This window comes from Cololabis saira, chromosome 1 (genome assembly GCF_033807715.1).
Source record: "Cololabis saira isolate AMF1-May2022 chromosome 1, fColSai1.1, whole genome shotgun sequence".
Lineage (NCBI taxonomy): Eukaryota > Metazoa > Chordata > Actinopteri > Beloniformes > Belonidae > Cololabis > Cololabis saira.
In genome coordinates this window covers 28,807,356-28,830,676 of record NC_084587.1, presented here as the reverse complement: position 1 = coordinate 28,830,676, position 23,321 = coordinate 28,807,356, and the positions used below count along the sequence as shown (strand labels likewise).

The 23,321-nt window shown below is 40.0% G+C and overlaps 1 protein-coding gene across 1 annotated transcript in view; it reads right to left on the bottom strand.

The window, feature by feature from the left end:
• The window catches only part of LOC133442184 (axin-1-like), a 41,788-nt gene extending 36,968 nt beyond the window's left edge, over positions 1 to 4,820 (bottom strand). Inside the window, exons 1-2 of the mRNA XM_061720135.1 lie at positions 4,673 to 4,820; positions 2,359 to 3,040 (exon numbers count right to left, since the gene is read on the bottom strand). Coding sequence (XP_061576119.1) covers positions 2,359 to 2,970 — 612 coding nt within the window. The 5' untranslated portion in view covers positions 2,971 to 3,040; positions 4,673 to 4,820. The remainder of the gene's footprint in view (positions 1 to 2,358; positions 3,041 to 4,672) is intronic.
• Positions 4,821 to 23,321: the final 18,501 nt, after the last annotated feature.

The following is a 23,321-nucleotide window of genomic DNA, read 5'->3' as shown; positions in this document are numbered from 1 at the left end:
AAGTTGTGTCTCAAAATGAGCAAAACAGAGAAGAGAAGTGTTCAGAACAGCGTAGAGGGCGCACTGAAGGCTGATTTATGGTTCCGCGTTACACCAACGCGGAGCCTACGGCGTAGGGTACGCGGCGACCCGTACCGTACGTGGAAATGCAGTCTTTTTTCTGCTATTAAAACATGATTTGTAATGTGAATTTGCAACACTTAAACTACAAATAATAGTTTTTGACGTGACATCAGAGATTGCGCATGCTCTCTGCAAAGAGATGAGGCAAATCGGGTCGTAACACTGCTTCAACTGTGTGATTCCTTCACGAGGAGCGACCAGGATTTCAAACACGCTTGATTTTCTTTCGACCTCACGATTTGTGATCGGGAGCTCGTCATGAGGTGTTAATCTCTCGTCGTTACCCCATGTACACTGCATGAGGCACGAGCAACAATTGGGTCAAAATCCGTCCCGATCCGAAAAAATAGTCGCACGACTGGAAAAATCGGCTCAAAATGAGCCGATAATCGCATAGTGTATGCCCGGCTTAAGACACACACACACTAAGATATTAAAAATAATTCTGCTTTAACTTTTTTCCTGACTCTCCTTTAAGTTTGTATTCAACATAATATCTTTAATGTAATAAAATGTAGGGAAATTAATGCATGTGGAAGACAAAAAGCCAATTTATCATTTTGTCAAACAAAATGTTTGGCAAGTGGATTTTTTTTTTTTTAATCTACTAGTCCTTGTGGCCAGTGAATCAAAAAGGTAATTTCAGACCCTGCCTGCATCTGTAGTTGTGTGGCGACTTTCCCTCATCCAGTCAACAGGCGGGAGAACTGGAATACGGAAACGACTCAGAGGCTCTAACAGCCGGTAGCAGAGAAAGTTTCTGTCATTTTAGCTTTTCGGAACACAACACTAAACAAAAAAGTGTGAGAAATGTAAACAATGTGGTTAACACCACCAATCTGATTCAACTCTCGCAGCACAATGATGTTACCAAATATGAACAATGTATGGCTCTGAAATAACCCCCTACTTTCTGCTGCTCTTGACAGTGTTGTCACAGTTTACTTGTTTGTAACGCGTTTTCATTTCAAGCGATGCAAACTTGGGCTTGAAGTGTTCGAAATGACCATAAACAGTTCATCTGTGTCACCTCCTCTGAAATATATGTGATTTTTCTTTTTATATATATATATATATATATATATATATATATCTCAGTTTTAATGGTCAAGCTTCAAAAAACATTTCAGGGATCTGAGAGTGGCAAAAAAAAAAAAGTCAACTAAAATAAAAATCATAATATTGGGTAAAATATTCAACTGATCATGATAGTTTTAGGTCATATCACTCAGCTTCACTCTGCAAATGTTTTACTAACATTTAACAAACCCCATGATCTTCTATAATGATTACAACAAATCTTGCTATGCAAAAAATGTATATACCGAGGTGACATATAGAGAACTATCACCTGGAAACCTTCATTTTCAAACAAAAATCAGTAACCGCAGTTTCGCATAAGACTAGTAAAACCAAATATGAGGAATGAACAGCCATCAAGACATAACAACAGCAAGAGTCACTGACCAAGGTGGGCGAAGAAAGTAAGCTGAACAAAAATGACATCTTATTCAAGTCCTTTGGAGTGTTTCACATGCGTAAGACTGTGAAAATAGAAATTCAGTGGTTTAATTAATCAATAACTAGCGTACAACTATTGTTAATACTTCTCTCACTCACAAAAAAAAGCATTGAAAAGTTGCAAGAAACACAGCAACACTTTCCTACCCCAAAAAATGATTCAGAAAGAACCTCAGTTCACATGTTTCCCTCCTAAAATAAATGTAACAATCGAAGTAGAACTGAATGTTTCTGATCATTTTTTCACTTGCTTGAAGATAACTAAAACAACTGGTCTTCAGCATTAATTCTGTCAGCAAATATAAATACACTTCCAATTGATGGCACTCAAATATGCACTCTGGTATAAATAGACTACATTTGACATGTTTTTAAACAACATTTAACTATTGCTACACAAATTGTGGTCTGTTCATAAGCTACCCAGTTCTGGTTATACAACCAGACATGGCTTTTAAGTTAATCAAATCTAGGATACTGATAGCTACACTTTTTTAAGACTTAAGAGACCCACAACACTTGTGGATTGGACAGATGAAAGAGTATTCTCACATCCTGTTTGTTTATCATGAAGGACTTAAAACAAAAATGTTTAGCACAGCTGGACCTTTTTCAATAATCAAAACACAGTCTCCTTTCTGCATCTGCCCATGTAATCCAACATTAATTACTCTCATTAGGAACATTTAAAAATACAATCAGTGTTTTAGTTACCTGTTCAAACATGGCAGGGTCAGGATGCGGCTTTCCCAGACAGTCTCTGATGAAGCTCTTGGTAGCTGCTTTGATCTGCCTGGAGACAATTCCACATCCATCGACTATGTATTTCCTGTAGATGGCCTTGGCCACTTTTGCCCTCTTCTCCTGGCTAGTCTTCCTGAAGCCCGAGCACGCAAACCAAAAGTCAAGAAGGTCTGCACACCCTTCCTGACACAGGAAGTTTTTGAACAGCTGGATGCCTTCCTGGTCATCTAGGAGCGAGTGCAGTGATTCAGCCCACTTCAGATAAGGTGGAGTTGGAGAAGCTGAGCCCTCAGGTTCGTAGCCCAAGTCCAGGTCGGGGCGTCGTGGGGTTGCAGATGACGAGGAAGGTGTGTAACTTGAAGAATCCCCCATTTTAGATAATGGGGGGTAGCCTAGGGGTTGGGAAAGGTTATTTGGACGGGTGTTGACCGATTGGACCGGGGGGTCCCCATCAGTTCCCTCCTCACCGGGGACTGGAGGTCTCGGGGCATCTTCTGTAAAGTGGGTAGGGCCGGTCAGAGGGGCCACAACCCCTCCACCGCCCCTGAACCCGATCCCATGTAACTCTCTGACAACACTCATGTCTCTGATTGCACAAAGCAGAGGTCAGATCCTTCCCTCCACCGATGATTTTGCTGGCAAACACTTTACCCTAAAATGGAAACAACAAAAGGAAGTTAGCTACATCACTGTGAGTCAACACAACATAAATAAACATTACTTGTGAAAATATAAACATGACTAACTCATCTCCAACACTCCACACTGTCATCAGGCCAATCTAGCCACACACGTATATAGGGTAACAATAAATTTAATGAGTGTTGGGGCATTTAGTCCATGGGCCGGACCAGATATCAGTACCACTCAAGGTGACAAAACTTGCTTATAATTTTTGAACATATCTATGTCTATAGATGATATTTTGGTATGATAACCCTTCCTGAGTGGCAGCTGTATCATAGTTATCAGCTCATGAAGTTCAGAAAATTACATTTTAGATGCTGGTGCGTATCCTGGTTTAGACTCATGTACAGGATATCTGTCAATGTTTCACAATATTGTCTTTGGTATCATTTTAAAGGGGACCTTTTAAGCATTCATTCAAGCTAAGATGTGAATCTTTCTGACCAACATAGAGGTCACTGCAGCTCTTTAAACTATAAACAACATACACTTTTACACAATTTTCGCCTAAATGATATACTATCTTTTAGCCCTGTGTCATCTAGGAACAACAGAGACACACAATTCAAAAACTGGAATACTCACGGGACCATAATGATTCAGTAAATGTATAATATACCAATACTATATCATTGTTACAGGTCATTGTGAGCCTTAAACTAACATAACGATTCAGGAAATGTATCACACCAAAGGAAGGGTCATCATACCAAAATATAATCTACAGACATGGATCTTTTCAGAAATCTTAAGTAGGTTTTGTCACCTTGAGTGGTTCTGACAAGTGAAGTTTTGGGCTCTGGTCCCTGGACTAATTGTGCAAATTCTAATTTTGCGAATAAGCCTCGGGATCAATACAGTATCTATCCATCTCTCAAAGAGTTTCACACATTGACAACTGCATAGAACAATTACCTCTAAATGACTTGACGAAAACTGGATGCCAATTTACAAGCTCAAGTTCACCACCAAGCTGTTTATCAGTGAGCTCGCTCGCCAAATCTCTAAATCTCGGCCGGACTTCATGTGTTTCCCAACAATCAACTGGTGTTAACCAGCGAAAAAACCAGCCAGCTAGCCCCCTTTAGCAATGCCACCAGCAATGCCAGCGCTTTGAAGTGAGAATCTCATTCATGTTGGCCTGCAGAGACGGTGGGGGGATGGGTTCAACAAACTCCTGCTAAAGGCTCATTTATAGTTCCGCGTTACACCGACGCAGACCCTACGCAACCCTACGCCGTAACCCTACGGCGTAGCCTTCTGCGTCGATTTAACGCAGAACCATAATCCAGGCTTCAACAAGACGGGCCTGCGTGCAGCAACACTTTCCCACCACAGGATTAAACTATGCACCCTCATGTGGCCGGCAAACTCCAGCAGCAACAACTTTCTCGCTGATTGACCCCCCAACCAAAAGAAAAATACTAAACGAAACTAAATCACAACAAACCCCCCTCGCCCCCGGCTGGTGTGAGATGAAGAGAAAGAAGAAAGCGAAGGCACGTTTCCACTCCAGAGCTAGCGGGCTAGCTGGGCTGGCTAAGCGCAGCGAGCTGCGCGTTTTTCCCCCCGACTTCAGTGTTTTTATTATTCCTACCGTCTCTGAAAGCCCGGTCCCCGTAATCCGCTGCATTGGGGAAACTGGCGCAAACAATGTGCTTCGATAGGCAGCATAGGGATAGCGTTCAGCGGCTGGACGTGAGCAGGAACAGCCCGCTGCCTGGCCCCGGACTGCCCATGGTGGTTAGTTTGGGAGCAATAACACTAGAGACTAGAGAGGACGCGAGGAGGAGACGTGAGGCTGCGTGAGAGGAACTATAGACCCGCGCCGGGTAGAAACACTAGTACACTGACACGCTGAGGGGAGAAGTTTTAGAGGATTAATTTAGAGGATCTAAACTTTTGAGTAACTTGGAAACGCGTTGTTGTATTCTACCCCCAAGCTGTTGCTCTGATTAACTTTCATCAGAGTCTCAGAGTCTCAGAGTAATCAATCACTGTGCAATAATAATAATGATGATAATAATAATAATAATAATAATAATAATAATAATAATAATAATAATAATAATAATAATACATTATTATTATTGTTATTATTATTATTATTATTATTAATAATAATAATAACCACAATCATATGCAGTAACAATGCACCTTTCAATAACCATGTCTACCTCATACTGCTCATCACGCCTAGAGTCTCAGAGTAATCAATCACTGTGCAATAATAATAATGATGATAATAATAATAATAATAATAATAATAATAATAATAATAATAATAATAATAATAATAATAATAATAATAAATAACCACAATCATATGCAGTAACAATGCACCTTTCAATAACCATGTCTACCTCATACTGCTCATCACGCCTAGAGCCTCAGAGTAACCAATCACTTTGCAATAATAATAATAATAAAATAATAATAATAACCACAATCATATGCTGTAACAATATACCTTTCAATAACTATGTCTACTACTACTACTACTACTACTGTCATTTAGCAGACGCTTTTATCCGAAGCGACTTACATCTGAGAGAACACACAAGCCCAAAATCAAATAGGAGGTCCAGCTGGATAAGTGCTGGTCAGACTGCTGAGAGTCCAGTTGGACACAGGTGCTGTCACGCCAGTGCTAGAATATCATTTTTTTATTTATTTTTTTCATATGTAAGAAAGCTACATCTAAAAGTGTGTGCAGCAGCTACTAGATGCAGAAGTGCTCCTTAAAGAGCTGCGTCTTTAGCTTGCTCTTAAAAGTAGGTCCAGACGCTGCAGATCGGATAGAGTCTAAACAGAGTCTACCTCATACTGCTGCACCTTTCACTTTTTTTTTTAATTGTGTATATGTTAATAAGAGCTGTCATTTGTCTATTTACTGTACGGTGAAAATAACTGAGTCAAATTCCCTGTCTTGTTTGACCTTGGCCAAATAAACATGATTATGATTCTATTGAAAATATTATGCCATATAGACAAAGCTTGATATGGCAACAATATGTTTTTGTAATCTTCTCAAAACAAATTCAATGCAAAGGAAATAAATTTAGCAAATATAGATTTGGTGAAATTAGATAACCCAACAAAAATCTCTGACATAATCTGCATGTTTGCTATGTGTAATCTACAACACCTTGTTTGTTTTTTGTATTTGTTTAAGGTTCTTTTGTTGCTTATTTAAACCAGCACCTCCTGTCATACAGATACAAATGTAGTAAAAAGTAAAGCTCCTTCAAAATGTTTTGGGTACCACATGCTAAACATGAAGGAGTTGCACAAACACTGTGATGCAGTGTTAACTGTAAAATTCACAATTCAAGCTGTTACTGTGAGCATCACCTCTGAACTGAACTGAACTGAAAATGTTATATACCAAACACACTATTACATCTTGTAAACGCTTACTTCCATTAATGTGTGATTTTATGTGTTATGCAGAGTTGCATAAAGCAGAGTTGTTAAATACCGGTATTTAAATCAATGGTTTATGTGAAAATGATTATTTTATTTATTCTAATTTTGGTTTGCAACAGATCCACAGGTGTAAAAAAGCCAACAGTGCTTTTTTTAAATGCACCTAAATACATATGCATTTATATTAATGCATAGCCAATTAATTCTATGTAGTAATTGAAAATAATGCACTGTAAACTATGTAAATAATAAATAAACTAAAGTCATCAGACTAATTTACAGCAGGAAACGAAAATAACTCATATTAAAATACAATTCTTTTGGCCATTGCCCTCTGTCAGTGTATCAAAGGAATCCTGAAGAGATTGTATTGGTCATTTTGGTTCTATCTTTTGCAGTTCTATAATAAATTGGCAAAAAGATCAACAGCGCCACCGTCGGCAAGAAATGCCAATTACACAAATTGATGAAGTGAAAATAATCGCATTACCGGTAGAGCCATTTAATTAGAAGTCATTACACGATTTATAAGAAACTAATTCGACCACAAACTGTTATACTGAAACAAGTCATGATTTGTATGGTAAAACAAGAGATCCAGACATAGCAACACCACCTCTCTTTCAGCTGGTCTGAATGCAGGACAAATCTGAAGTAACTAATATATTACCAGTAACAAAGCTACTCACTTCTCAGAATTCAGCTGTAGGCGCCAACATCCGCAGGCAAAGGCTGACAGGACAGAAGGGTGTGCTGCTGCCGCCACCTGAGCATCCTCTGAGTTACTCTCCTCCACCGAGGTGTCAGTCAATCAGGAGCAGGAGTTGCCACCAGCATCCGTGTGTGTGAGTGTGTGTGTGTGTGTGTGTGTGTGTGTGTGTGTGTGAGTGTGTGTGAGTGACTGAGAAAAAGAGAGAGAGAAGGAAAGAGAGAGAGAGAGAGAGAGAAAGATGCTGTAATTTAATAATTAAAATATAACAAAGTCACATATTCCCATATCTTCTGAAAGTCACATTTTATTTGATAAATATAGTGAGCTATCTATCATGCGTACATGACTGATTTGCATTTAACGTGAAAAACATCTGACATGCACTTGATATGTAATTTTGTTAGGACTTGTAGCATTTAACTTGATTTATACATGTAATATCTTTATATGTGACCTAATTTCTCACACGTGATTAACATGTATCATATTTTGTAAAATTCTGTACAGGATGTGTAATATTTGCTTGTCATAATTTACTGTCACACCTCGGCTGCTGCCTGCTGGGTCAGCTGCAGGGTTGCCAGCTGGTGCCAGCGTTCGCTGATGTTTTACCCCTGACCCAGTACATTCCCCAGTGGGGGGCAGTGGCCAACTGGGGGTGTTTCCCCGCCCACCCCCTGCAGCTGACCCAACAGGAGCAATGACACCCATTCCCTATACTCCACATCACACACAGTAGCATCTGACCTTGCAGCCATACACCACCACCATTGAATATATCAAATATGTCAAAATATTTCAGCAAAATCAACAAGTCATAGCCATCAGTTACATAACAATAACTAATAATCACCCTCAAAAACAGATGATTACAGCAGCTTACCATGCCTTGTGTCAGGCCGGTTGCACCATTAGCATGAGGTCAGGGTCTGGTGGTTTAGGTAAGGCCCACACACCTGATTTCTTCTCCGCCCACTCATGACTGGACTGCATCTCCATGGCAACCTGCAGCTGATTGGTAAAAGTAATGACAGATTGGATTAATGAGTAATAGAATTCTTTGTGGTTTCACTTTTGCACCATAGCTCCTTTATAGCTAATAAACCAATAATGTGAAATTTCAGCTGAACAGTATGGAGCTGAATTCAAAAGAAATTGTGTAAATTTGTGTTGTACGATTAATTTAAGAATGCTGAAATATATTTCTGAACAAACATGACATCACTAAGGACTACGCAAATGCACAGGTGCATATGTAATGTATTGTCTAATGATCCTGCTGAATAAATAATGCATAATAAATGTATGCTTTTTCTGTAGGAAGCACCTAAACGAGGGTAAATAACTTATTTAGTGTGTATGATGAGATAAGTCTCTTGTGTAAAAGAAATGACCCATACTCATGTTAAAACTTACCTGTATCAAACAAGTAAGAAAGACATACAATGCTTGATGTAAAATTGTGCTGAGGAGATGACAACTGAGATCAAGCAAACCCCAAAGATCTATCCGCACACTGTGGAGAAAAAGGGGCTCCACTCTAGACCAGAAAAATGTGAGCTCCACTCTTGAGTGCTCATGTGATGCAGTTGGTCATGTGATTCCAGTATGGAGCTTCACTTTCTCCATAATCTGCAGCCAGACCCTTGTCAACTAACCTTCAACTTCAGTTGAAACCACAGGTGCTGCTAACCACAGTGCAACAGGAGTTTAAGACGTCATGTGACTTTCTTACATCACACAGGGTTTGACACTGGGTTAAACTCTAAATCCCAGCTGAGCTAGTGACTGTATAGTGTACATTATGTTCTCGTTTCATGATTGTGATTTGTGACATATTATGGCGTTATGTACAATGACACATTTTCTGAGTATGTATTTTTAGTTTTGTCATTGCATCTACTGAAATGTGTTGCCATCTCCTCAAGATGGTGAGTTTGACAAACACTGACACCCTGCTCACACCGGAGCATACAGCAACACCTGACGTTAGGTGTTTCTGACCAAGCGTAAATTATTTCTGGGTTGAGGCCCATGCGGAACTAAGATTCGTTGCAGTCCCCGACTGGCCGCAAGAAGCTGGCTGCAAAAGTGAGTTAATCTCCACTGACTCCTATGTTAAAATGTCCAACTTTGGAGCAGGAATAAACGGGTTCATAAAACCATTTTGGTCTCAATCGTTTGATTATACACCCTTGACAACTCTTGGCAGGGTGAATTCTTTTGTACCATGGCAGGAGATTTTATATAAAGTAATACATTTCTTTCTAATATGATTGATTGACAGTCGGCTCAGCTAATGGCCAGCTGTTATCACGTCCATATCCGTAATCCTCATGCTATTTGGCTTAGCAAAGCCATCAGCCATTTGTATTAATCCAGCGTCTGCAAAATCTTTGATTTCAATGGTCATTTTTGATTTTGCCGTCAATATTTTAAACTGTATGTTCCATTGTAAATGTCTGACCTCGTCTGCAGATATATTTAGGTGGGAGTTCTGCTGAAGGAGCTGGGAGCAAAGTTAACATTTGTTGACATGTGGGGGCGTGTTCCCTTCGGCTTCTCGAGCAACATTGCTGTGCCCCATAGGAAGAAAAACAGGCTTCAAAACTGCTATTCACAAACCGATGAGTCACGTGACCTAATGCTTCGTCCATTGTTATATACAGTCTCTTTTTCTGATGTGCTTCACAATTCAGTTTGACACCCCATCACCCTAGTCAAGGTCAAAGGACATCAGCGCTGTCAAAGTGTCAGCAGGGTCTGAGTGGACAGGTAATGCACATACCTGCAGTGACATACTGTACCACGTTGGTCTGTGAACTGCTACTTTCGGACCTGGAGGTTAGCATCTTTGTTTTTCCACAGACTTATCATTGATGAGAGAAGTCATTGGTTTTGAATGAGAGTCTAATGGAGCTCAAGATATTTTTGAAATGGCAACTTCTGCTCGAGTGGATACCTTGTCAGGCGTCACGGCTGACTTTGGATGATTACTTCCACCTCTTATATATGCTCTATGAGCCTATGAGTGTTAGCCTGAAGCTATACAGACTCGAGAGTTGCTTCGAAGAGCTCTGAATATGTTCAATGTGAAGTAAGCATGTGCGTGGGCACAGATGAGGTAAGCTAAAATACAAAGTCTTCATGGCATTGGGAAAACAAAAAGCAACAGCTCCAGTTAAATCCAATGCTGCTAGAATTATAAATGTGCACAAATTCCAGATTCTTTAAGATATCTTCTTCACTGAGCTGAGATGTTTTGAGTTAAGGATTGTGTCTGTTATCAGCAAAGATCAAGGTGAAATTCCACTGGATACGACATTACGATATATACAGGTCTTAAATATTTTTATTAAGCCAAGGTATGATAGGACAGAGTGCATGTGACGGAAAGATGAAAATAAGGATTGAACTGACGCTATGATGACAGCAGATGATAATAACCTACGCTATGGATCAGTTACCTGATAATATGGTAAAATATCTCCAACCTAAAATATCTCACATATTGACGTGTATGAAGATATCAAGGGATTTAATTCATATCTTTAATCACAGCAATGGTATTATTAATTCATAATTTTTCACCCTTTAGACAGATAATATTGAATTCCACTTCTGGTATACCCCCACCCTCAAACCCCAATTATCCTAGTCAATTAAAACTATTATCATGTCCTTGAAAAGATAATCAGTGTGAAATCGAGAAGTCTTTTAGAGGATAGGAATGAAGACAAGCAGCAGGTTGTGTACAGCATTACACGGTGCTGGATTGGCAGACTTTACAGCCAAGTTAAAGACACCGAATCATGCAAATATATTCACATTACACTGACCCATACCCCCAACAGTCAATACACATCCACACAATACGCATAAACACATCCACACACCGCACCTGCATTCACAGTTTCCTGTGGCAACAGTCTGGTGTTGTTACGGCCGCAGCGGTGGCCCCGGAGACAATGAGGAGAAAGGGAGGGAGACAAAGAGAGAATACTCACGAAGATGAACTTGACCTTTATGATGTCTTGGTGAGGAGGGGTTGGGGGCAGGTTGCTACTTATGAATCTATAATGAATCTCTACTGTGTGTGTGTGTGTGTGTGTGTGTGTGTGTGTGTGTGTGTGTGTGTGTGTGTGTGTGTGTGTGTGTGTGTGTGTGTGTGTGTGTGTGTGTGTGAGAGAGAGAGAGAGAGACACCACAGAGTATTATAGAGGTCTGAGTTGTTAGCTGAAGAAAGGTCATCACACAAGGGGGCACTGATACACCTGAGTCTCCATCCATCCATCCATCCATCCATCCATCCATCCATCCATCCATCCATCCATCCATCCATCCATCCATCCATCCATCCATCCATCCATCCATCCATCCATCCATCCATCCATCCATCTATCCATGGAAACACAAGGACATAGCTGTTCACATCAGGCCATACAATGGCAACAAAAAGTCATATTCGTTAGTTACTGTCATCAGATGTTGTTTCCATCTTTGCTTAACTCAGGGTAGAACATAATGAAGGAAGTTGGGGTTGATTAGCTCCATGTGTTGAGGCTCTTTGAGGAGGAATTTAAATTGTCTGACTGTGCGCCTTCACCCTTGTTCTGTTTTGTGATTCTGATTTTCTCTGTGTGGGATATTGAGCAGGAACAAACCGTGATGGACATAGATCCAAGATCAACAGGTGATGGACAGAGTCAGTATGTGGACTTAACAAGAACATTCTAATGGAAATGTTGGGCTTATCAGTTTATTAAAATTCTGAAAATGTACTCTGACATCTGGATTGGGAAATATGACAACACTGTACTGTATATTATATACTCAGCATGAGATCCTCATTATTTTCTCTGGCTGTATTAAGCTGCAGGGCTTTTACACAACTGACCCTGTACCTTATTATATTTGTACAAGATCAGGTGTTACCGTGTGCCACAGCGCACAATGCAGGAACTCAAATTAAAACAATTACATGTAATTTATCCAAGACTGATTTAATTACGAACAACTTACCTTTACCTTACTATACATCTCAAAATGTCAAAATGTTGATTCTGAAAATGTCAGTCTTATTGATTTATACCATACAGCACCAGACTCGTTAAGGATAGGAGGATTCAGCCTGAAAATATATTTAATTGGAAAATGAATATAAATGACCTGAGCTGTGCAACAGAGGTGGAATCAATCCCCAAGAAGAATAGACAAGAAGCTGTTATTTGTGCTGAATACAAATTGATTAAAAACTTGGAAAAAAAAAACAAAACAAAAAAAAAGCAAAACAGAAAGAAGATAAAGTTAAGAATCCTTGTAAAAAGTCAATAAAGAGGCAAGCTTTGGGGAAATATTTAGTAGTCGTTATATATTTGCATCAGTCTGACAAAGAACAGTATGTGAAACAGCAGCAAAGGAGCCTTAAGGAGCCTAAGGTTAAAATGTAATGTGCCACGACTGAAACCTTTTTTTTTTCTTATATTTGCCATGTGTGCCACCTGGGGAACATCATATATTGTATAATTGGACAAATAAACAAATCGTGATGCAGAAAACTGCTCCCACGATCCAAGCCCTCGTTCACCGCCGCCAGTAATGTGATAAAATAACAATTTCCACAGAAGATAAGAGTAGATTATTAATTCTTAAATTGAGGCAGCCTCCTTTGACTGCTGAGACAGGGCTTTTTGTCAGTGTGCTGGTCCAGCTCAAGACTCTCTTTGTTCCAGCTGCCACAGCAGATTTAGGCGTCTGTACGGAGGCCTGTCAGAAACAGGCTTATCTCTTGGGGGCCTCCCAGCACAAAGACCCATTTAAATGCTCACAGAGAGTGAAATCTTCATTATATACCTTTTGAAACACAAACAAACCTCTGCTTTTTGAGAAATGTAATCGAATACAAGTAGCTTGTTTCGTTACAATAAAAGCTACAAATTCAGTATAAAACACTTGTACTTGTGCTCGGTACACAAGTATCAACCAGTCAGCTTATATAAACATTTCAGGCTGGTTTGTGTGAAGTGTTAGGTGTTAAGATTGCACTTGCAATATTGTTGCACAGTGAAACAACAAGATCTGACGCTCATGTCTCTTTCCGCTCCAGTTTTTCTTCATTACAAAATTCCCTTGTGCTTGTCATTTTCTTACAATGCTCAAATTAAGTTTTACAAGTGGATAACAAATATATGAAGTTAATTACATCATCAACACTTTTACTCATTCATCCATTTATCACTTATACACTCATCCATCCATTCATCCATCTATCCATCCATCTGCTGGCCTTTCCCAGCCATGCCTGTGGTAAGGGTGTCAGTGTATCTGCCATGGCGTCCTGCTGATGTGTATTGTGATGGAGCTGAATACTCCAGCTACCAATATGGCCTGCACCAATACTGGATTAGCCACAGTGGATTAGCAGGCTGCCCTCCTGCTGCTTATTCAAATATTGTTTCACGTATTGTCATCATTGGGGAAGAACTCTGGCCCAGAAGCCCACAAGCAACCAAATAGTGTCAAAGAAAACCAGAAAAAAATGTCTTTGCTCCCATTTCCCCACAAAAGCCTCTAATTTCATCTTTCTGCGGATGGCGAATTTGGACCACTAAGGATACGGGGGAATTTTCCGAGGTGTCGGAGAGCATCTGTAGCCCTGCAAGAGGTGGAAAAAGACGATGGAAAGATGATGGGAAGGAAAACCCAACCAAGGCCAAAAACAAGCATGAAAGCGTGCCTTGATCTTTGATACATGGTTTTCTTCTTTTTTCTCCTCTCTCCCTTTCTCCCTTTCACCCTCACACATACACTTGGGAGTCAAGGCAATTGATGTGCTGCCTTTGATGGCAAAGAGAGGCCTATATCAACAGCCAAAAGACTATGATGAAAGGGCTGAGAAAAAGACGGAAAATGGGTAGAAAATGTGTTATCAAAAAGAATGGCACCTCATGAAAAATACTTGAGATGGAGTGATGGTAACCAAACATCGGGCTGTTGATGGTTTGAAGGTTTAACGGCAGCGGAGGAAAGGCTAAGGTAGACGGGGAGCTTACCGTGCTAGCCTGGCGATAATGATGGCTGAGGTTGGCGTGGTGGTTCCACAATGTAATGCTGGTGTTCTTCCTGTCAGCACAGGGGAAGGGGATGCACTTGCTGCACGGCCTTGGTTCCTGATGGGGATCCAGAGGTCTGGATGCCAGTGGACGTCCCATTGCAGAAGCAGTCGCCATCTTTGTCCCGTTGTTGTCTTGGATATCCTCTCCTGCGTCTTCATCCCTCCCTCTCTCCTTTGATCATGGCTCCCTCCCTTGCTCTCTGCCGTATGACATCATCACGCTGCGGTATCGACAAGCATCAAAGAACCTCTGGGCAGGACTGTGCGCCTGTTGGTCGGTGCATTTGAAAGGAGTATAAATATGGAGCAAAAAGAGTGCCGTAATCCCCCACTACTCACATCCACTGCTCCCCTCTTCCTGCAAACGGATGGTTTTATTAGGCCAATACAAAACTATGTGCACACACCCACACCACCCATCCCTCAGACGGGTGTATCCCTCGGCCCCCTGCTGTGCCTGCAGTGTTTGATGACGTGTTTAAACAGCTTCATTCATTCCCAAGCCCTGTCCTCTCTCCTCCACACCTTTTTCTTTTTTTAATCCATGCATTCATGTTTCCAAGTTGTCGGAGCAAACAAAAATATGTTTTTGGTCAACTTTGTGCCTAAAAGACAACACTCTTTGCAATGCCACCCTTTCCTTGGTCCCACTTTTAACTCTTGTTGCCTGCGTTCTCTTAATACTTACAGCTGGGCGATACCATTTCCAATCCTGTTAAAGCTTTGTGTCCTCTTAAGGAACCCTTCTGTCTGTCTGACATCTGCCTCCAAATCGCATATGCACGTTTCACTGTCACACTTTCAATCCTATGTGGCAGCTGTTATCCAATATAATAAGATCTTCTAAACAAATATACGCGAGTAGCAATAAGATGAGCGCTTTCGTTCCAGCATGAATGTTTCAGTAACTTCTACTATCATCGTCATCATCATCAATGAATAGGTCATTGGACTTACATTATATGACTGTATTGCTCCACAAAGACAGACACTAGTATCCCCAACCATGTAAATAATCAAACTGGGAAAGTTTCTAATTGAGGACATGCAACAAGATTACATTGGAGTGTAGTGTAGTATAAAAACATTAAGAGGGTAGGATGGTATCGTCATAATACTCAAAGCTTAAATGAAGGAATTAAGATAAACATCCCTATCATATAGCTTTTTCTCATTGTATTTTTTCTAAAGTCAAGTCCAAATTTCAGCACACAAATCATGCATACGGAGACGTTCAGCAAGCCAAATGAAAAACACAAGTGGCAGGAAGTAAGAATTAAACCTAAAACAGTGTGACATCCATAAGCTTAGATGCTTAACAGGATTTCAGAGAAACATACATAAAAAAGGTCCAAATAAAGAACGTTGGGAACATAAACATGGGAGCGTATCATAAAGTTAATCTGCAGATGTAACTTGTTTTACTGATGTTCTGAAAGTTAAACTGGATGGTTAACCTTAGACATTTCAACTACTTGTATTTTAACACCAAGGTTATATACATTATTTTAAAAATTGCCCCGAAAAAATGTATGTCTTAACATATATATTAATATATAATAACATATAATAGTTTCTTTCATGAAAATGTCACGATTTGGCATGAAACTGTGTTGATTTCACTGCAGCTACATTAGTTATATTCAGTTACTATACGTGGAATCAAATACTGAATACCAAAAATATCAGATTGCCAAATATCAAATTTTCCCATCGCTAGTGACAAATATATATTTTTTGTAGCTTTTGCTAAAGTAAGAGGGCACCATCCTCTCAACTGATGATGCACGTTCATAATTTGATCAGTTTTTATTGTAAATGATTCACCTCCAAAGCTGAGTTTTTGTTAAATAACAAAACCAGTATTAAAAGTCTGTCCTTAATCAAATTTTGATCTGATAATACAATGTTTTCAGCACAGTAATTGTGCCCCCATTCTGAAATGATATTAACTTTATCTCTTTTTTCATTGTTGTTGCAAAGGGCTTTACAATAATAACATGTTAATTTCCGAGCAAACCAAAGCAGCACAAAAACAACTCACTGTAAAGCAGTCATATTGAAACTTAACCAGTGTTTTAATTTATAAAAAACACTGGTTACATTCCTGTTTCTGATACAACTCTTATGAAAAGCTTATGACGCATACAAACTTTTGTTGTCATCCAATTTCATAATGAGGTCCTCATGTCCTTAAACAGTCTTCATGGCCTTGATTGCCTTCTTCTCATGCATTGATCACAGGGAGGACAAAAAAGCAAAAAACTAAACAAAAAGAAAACAAAGCAAAGATAATTACAGGTTTGTATGACCACAAGTTTGTGATGTCCCAGTTGTGCCTCCTCTTCTCCGTCTGCTGCCCTTCTGTTTTCCCTTGGTTTTTATTCACACTGTCACGCCACACAGTGCCCTGCTTGCCTCTCTGCCCCCACATGGCCTCTCCTGTCTAACTAATTGTCAAGGTTCTTGTTACCATTATCCTTAAATGCGTCTTCTACACCAAAAGCCACTCTGTTATATAGAAAGAACCCTCAACCAGGTTTATAACAAAGATGGGTAACGCTGAATGTATTCAAGTGTGCATGGAAGAGAATGACTACCCCTACATTTGTTGTTAAGTTGTGCTTGCTACTGTTGCTGTCTGTGTTTTCCACTCAACAACCTCCCTCTCAGCTTTCTTTATAAAACAGACCATTCTTTTTCTTATCCACATACCAGTCACTTAAGCAGTCATTTACATTCAAACAGCAGCTCCATCCCAGGTATTAAGAAAACTAATTTCACAAGATTAATGGTTTTGCTAGAAATGCCCACTTACGTCCTCCACAAATGACTTCCCCATAATCCCAATCAACTAAATCCATCTGCCGATGGCTCGCCTTCTGGGAAGACAAATAAGAATGTTTGGAATCAATAAGAGCACTCTTGGCGTACCTGTAGGAATGTTGGGGTAACAGCTAATGGCAGCAAGCTGACAGGCTGTTGAAGGTTGATAAGCATTTCTCATTACTGAACCCTATTCATATAGCTGGCAGCATGCACACGTGTAATACAAATAGACACACAATCTTTTAGAGAAACACATGTCCTTCAGAATATATGCCACCGACTCAAACAATAGATATAAATAAATAAATAACTGATGCGCGCATCAGTTTTCCATGCATGTACATATTTCTGCGGGGACATTTTTTAAACTCACGTATAGCCAGCTGTCATTGTGCAATAGCTCCGCAGTGAAATACGAGCTTGGCAAGACTCACTACTGCTTTTTGTTGCAGCAGACAGACACGCCAGTTTAAGTCTGTGGTCATTTTTGAGGTTCTGATTTATTTTCAGGGAAAAAACACATTCAGTGTCTTTTAGTCAGTGTTGTGAAGACGTCCCAAATTAATTACAGCTGCATCTTTTCATCACTCTTCGTCCAACTTTACACTTTAGGCTTTACAGAGTTGTATAAAGTTTGTACTCTTGTGACTGACAGTCAACCAAAAAAAAGTTAGGACCAGGTGTAAAATGTTGTGCAAAACAACTGAAACCCTCTTTGCACTGAAAAATAATTTAAAGTGAACATTTTATAAACTTAGGACAAAAAGTAAAGACATTTGTGTTTGGTAGATTATTTCTTATAAATCTTATACCGTTGGAAAGTCTGTTTATTTTTCTTTTGAACTGTTCCACATTTGTAAGGAACATGCAATTTTGGGATGAGGAGCAAATGCATGTTGCTTACAAAAGTGGCCCCATTTAGAAGGTAAATAACTTTGAACTATTTACCAAATCAAAAACCTATTTTTTAGCAATAGTGCAACAGTAATAATAAAGGAGATGCAAGTACGTTTTTTAAAATATGTATAAATTCTTTATTGTATTTAATTCAGAAAACCCTAAATAATTTGACATTTCTGAGCAAAAACCTTGGTGTTTTCCTGCAGCCAACTTACTTATGAGTGTATGAACGTCACACCAAAAGTGTATTGGTTTTCATTCCAAATGCATTTGTGGATATTATCAGTTGGTTAATATCATATTAGTCAAATCTTGTCCTCACCTCAGAGAAATTTAACAGCTGATATTCTACAGACCAAACACCTGATAACAGTTTACCGTAAGACTCGTGGGCTTTTGGAAAAAAAATACCAGCATCTGCTTGAACTCAAATCATTTTCAGCAAGATATGAGCAAAGGGAGCCAGACAGGCAGATTAAGTAAAGACTCACTGTTTGAATGCAGGGATTGCAAAAGAGAGCAGAACAGAATGGGAACACCTTTCATTACAGCAGTGTCCCCGAGATAAAAGGTTGGAGGAGTCTCTGAATTGGTTTAGTGGGAGAAAAAAAAGCTGTGTTGGGGTCCAATTTGTGAACTAGGTGTCCAAATAATGAGGAGTTCAGACCAGTGGGCTCTTCAGCATTTTTCAATGGGAGCTTTTAATGTAACTCTCTTTAAATAAATATAATCAACATATGTTGCAGTTTAAAATCCTTGGGTAAAGTATGAAGACTTACAGATCAGATATTGAGCAATCACTGAAATAAACAGAACATTCCAGGAGCATCATCTTTCCAAGAAGAGAAAAATACACCAAATAGCTTCTCGCCCTCTTTTAGGCTCTCGTTTCTCTACCTGGCATGTGCTACTTTCTCATCTCATTGGTTCCTCACAATATATAAAGATTAGCTGTAAAGTTTGACCTCTTTCAGGAAGAACTGCGTCCTTGATTACTTCTTACTGTGTGACTCTGATTTTCCAGGAATGTACAGTAAGTGGTACTCTGAAAAGTCAAAGGAGAAATTCACAACCATACTGATTTGTTCATGATATATCTAAGGTTGAAAAAAACTTTGGGTGTTTACAGGGTACACTGCATACCACACCGGCCTCACTCAAGAAACGTTGGTGAATCACAATAGATTTGTACATAAATCACCGCCTTACTAAACACCTACTGTAGATTCAGGAATGCTGCACAAAATTTGGATAGTAAGAATGCGTGTGTCACTGGGATATCTGGGTTGTTCATTAATTAGCATAAATCCCCACCCAGGAAAGAAGACGGACTAAAGTCATATGTCTACCTTTGGAAGTGGTCCAGCTTGAAAGAAAGAGAGAGAGGATTTTTCTGACATGCTGATAGAGGTTATTTTATTTTTATTCAAGTGGAGTCCATCCATTATCTACTGCATACCCGCTTTATCCTTTGCAGGGTCACGGGGGTCTGCTGGAGCCTATCCCAGCTATTTTCAGGAGGCAGAGGCTTAGCCTGGACAGGTTGCCAGTCCATCGCAGGGCCACATAGATAAACAGCCAACCAGACACACACACACCTACGGCAATTTAGAATCACCAATTAACCTACTACGCATGTTTTTGGACTGTGGGAGGAAGCCGGAGCCGGAACATGCAAACTCCACACAGAAAGACCCTCACCGGGCCAGGGAGTCGAACCAGGAACCTTGTTGCTGTGAGGCAACAGTGCTAACTACTAAGACACAGCATAGGTGTAACAGGGGCCAGCAAGACAAGACAAGACCCCCCCCCCCCCTCCCTCCCAACATAAAACAAAAAAAAAACATACAAAACAACCAAAAACAAGTGTGCAAATCAGTGCTATGCCAACTTTAAACTGTTGTGCTCATGTCAGATATAATGCTACCAACTTTAGCAGCTTCACCTAAGCCACTGCCAAGATGTCATTGTAGTGTTAACATCTTTAACAACCTTTTGATTCTGGGTACTTGGAATGTACTCCGCAAAAGGAAAATTGTCAGTGTGAAAACACAGATGCTCTCAAAATATTAAATTAAAAAGGAATTTTGTTGTTCAGCTTCCTGGCTCGTGCTGGATGGTCAGAATGTGTGTCCTCCCCAAAAGCCAAAATTCTACTCTAACTTTTCAATTGGAGCCAATTTGGAAATAAGAAAAGCTGCAGTTCCTTCACTGACCACCGGGAGGCGTTTTCTTTCCACCAAATCAGGTAAAATTATACCAAACAAGAATTGTATGTATATTTCTGGGGCAGGCCAGCTGACAGTCTTGCCTGGGCCCCGGACAAAATAATCTAAGATGGGCTCCCCTGCGCCCGGATCTCTCCTTCTCCCTCTTCCTCTCCTCTCCCTCTGCTCTTCAGGTTTTTATACAAGCTAATGGACGTTAACATTAGAGCTAGCCAGTTAGGTTAAGTTACAAGGTTGGTAAACGTTGGCTGCACTGTTTCTCACCTTGCTCTACGCTGACTTTATTAATTCCAGCTTCACCATCACCACCCTTTTTAAAATGTTTGTGTAGAGAATCTCTGAGGCTTATATTTTCTTCTTCTCTTCTTCTCTTTTCGCTTCTTTTCTGAGCACCGGACTTGTGCTGACCGGACATTTTGACCATTCTAATGTTTGAATTAAATGATAACGTCAAATTTTGATCAGCGGCCAAACCATTTTTGTGTTGGGGGTTCTTGACCACAAGGACAATTAGGAAGAAAACAAATGACAAGCTTTTATGTAACTCAAATACTACATATTTCCCCACAAATAGGCATATTTTGAAACATTTTGAAAAATGATTCCATAATTTAATGAATTTTTTTTTTTTCAGTTCTGGGTCCCCCCCTACCCTGGGCCCGGGACAACAGACCCGTTTGTCCCCCCCCTATCGGCGGGCGTGTTCAGGGGTGTGGCCTTTTGGTGTCTGGCACACCCAATGGTTAGCTGTACATTCACTTCTTGCCACGAAATCATCGTCATTCATATTTTAAAAAGTATAGTTTTTTTTTTGTGCTGTCAATTGTACTAACAGTCCACCATGACCGGCTGTGGATGATCCTAGCCTAGCCAAGCAGCAGGCAGCTTGTGCTAACCATGTATGAGCTAAAAGCAGAGATCATTTCCAGTGTTGACTGAAATGACATTTCAAAGGGGACGTCCTGTTGCAAATGTTCGCCTGGCAGGACCACAGCTCCTCCGCTGTGGATTGAGTGAAGGAGTCAGGAGTCACGGCAAATCATTTCAGGAAGCTGGGAGTCAATGAGCTTGCAACGCCAGCAGGCTTGTCTGACTGCAAAGGGTCTAACCTCTCTGAGCTCCAGTCGATGGCCCACGGCTGTTTATTGCATTCATTTGCAACATAGTTCTGCGTTGTACGAAGTGCTATGTTGCAAATTAATGCAACACAGCGCTGTGTTGTACGAAGACAAAGAGGCTTCAAAAGCACTCTTCAGAAAAATATAGGTGATGTTCTTTATAGACTGTATGGTCTTTCCCAACACCTGACCTCCTCTTTGAGTAAATCTGGAAACAGTCTTCAGTGTCAAACATTTGCAAACACTGTTCTACCTTCACATACAGAGAAACATCACGTACCATAAGGGAACATTTAAAAAGATATGCAATTTTTCATTACATTTTTATTCAGGTTCGCTGGAAACAATGCTTAACTTCGAGCTCAAAGTTTAACAGGCTTTGATTATTCCTTTATCCATATAAGGAATTGAAAGTAGTCCTTGACAAGCTCTGAAACACAAATTGCAGCCACATTCTGTACTGCAGGGAGAGCCACAGTCGTGAAGGGACTGAGGCTATTGTTTGGTCGAAGTGAGACAAATGAGACCCCAGAGAGCACTACTTAGCTACTCATAAAGGTCAGATATGGAGCCACACCTAAGGTTGCTAATCCTGACCCCAGGGACTGTGTGCACATGCGCCTGAGGATGTAATTGTTTCACAGGCCTGTGACATTTAAACCTGAATGAGTGTATAGTCCTAAGTGGCAGAACAGTGTGTGCGCGTTGTGCACATTTGCCTGGAAGAATGGGTTTTCACGCTCACTGAGGTTTAATTAGACATGGCCTTGTGTGCAATTAAAACATCAGAGATGGTTCTCTTATGTAGACAGTCCCATTTGGTAAGCGCTATTAATATTCTTTTGATTTTAGTACATTGTGCCTTGCTGAATATTAAAAGTGATTAGTTTTGAAAAGTTTGTTTTCATTTAGGCTTAATGTGCTATCAGAAGATCAACATACAAACGATAAATACAAGATAGTTATGTTCTTATAAGACATCGGCATACATATACACACATGCACATATACACATATATACATATATATATATATATATATATATATATATATATAAAGAACTAATAATAATACACTGCTGGACTCCTTTTCCTTCACATCGAAAAATACAGGCTTGTCAGCCTGACTCAGAGACAGCACCTGCGAGCCATAACAATGCAATTTATGAGTTTTAGCAGGTTAGAATCACTGGCAGGTCACAGCAACAGCTCAGCCTGAGTATAATGAGCAGAAGAAAAACACTCGCAAATCAGATAATGTTTGTGTGTGCGTGTGAGTGAGACGGAGGGAGAAAACATGAACTGCAGGTTTTTTATGATCAATTGTTACCACTACCATAGTAATACACCACACCATTTTAGAATTACAGATGTGGACAAATTTGTTGGTACCCTTACACATATTGAAAATACTTCACTCCTCCCAAAAACTGATTCAGTTTAAAGCAAGTGTCTCATATATCCCTCAATGTGTTGAGGATATGATTCCGTAAACCAAGACATCTATGACACAAAGGTTTTTTTGGGGGTAAAATTAAAAGGATATTTAAAAATATCTCCTACATAGATGCCCCCCTGCCTGCAAAAAAGAGCAAAAACCATTACACTGTAGTCATGCTTCCCACTGATCGTTTTACTATAATTAGCATCACTGATGTCATCAATATTCTTATGAGTCATTCGGCCCGTTTAGAAAAACTTGTCACAATGTAGTTTGGTATCCTTGTGTGTACTGCACTGAACATGTACCAGCATAATGGAGAGAGGTGAGAGAGGAGTTCAGAAAGAAAATGATAAACATGATTAAGGTACAGGCTGAGACCATCTCCAAGCAGATTAATTTTCCCCTGACAGGTTGCAAATGTTATTAAAAGTAAAAGGTCAGTGGGACTGTGGCCATCCTCTCAGAATCTGTCC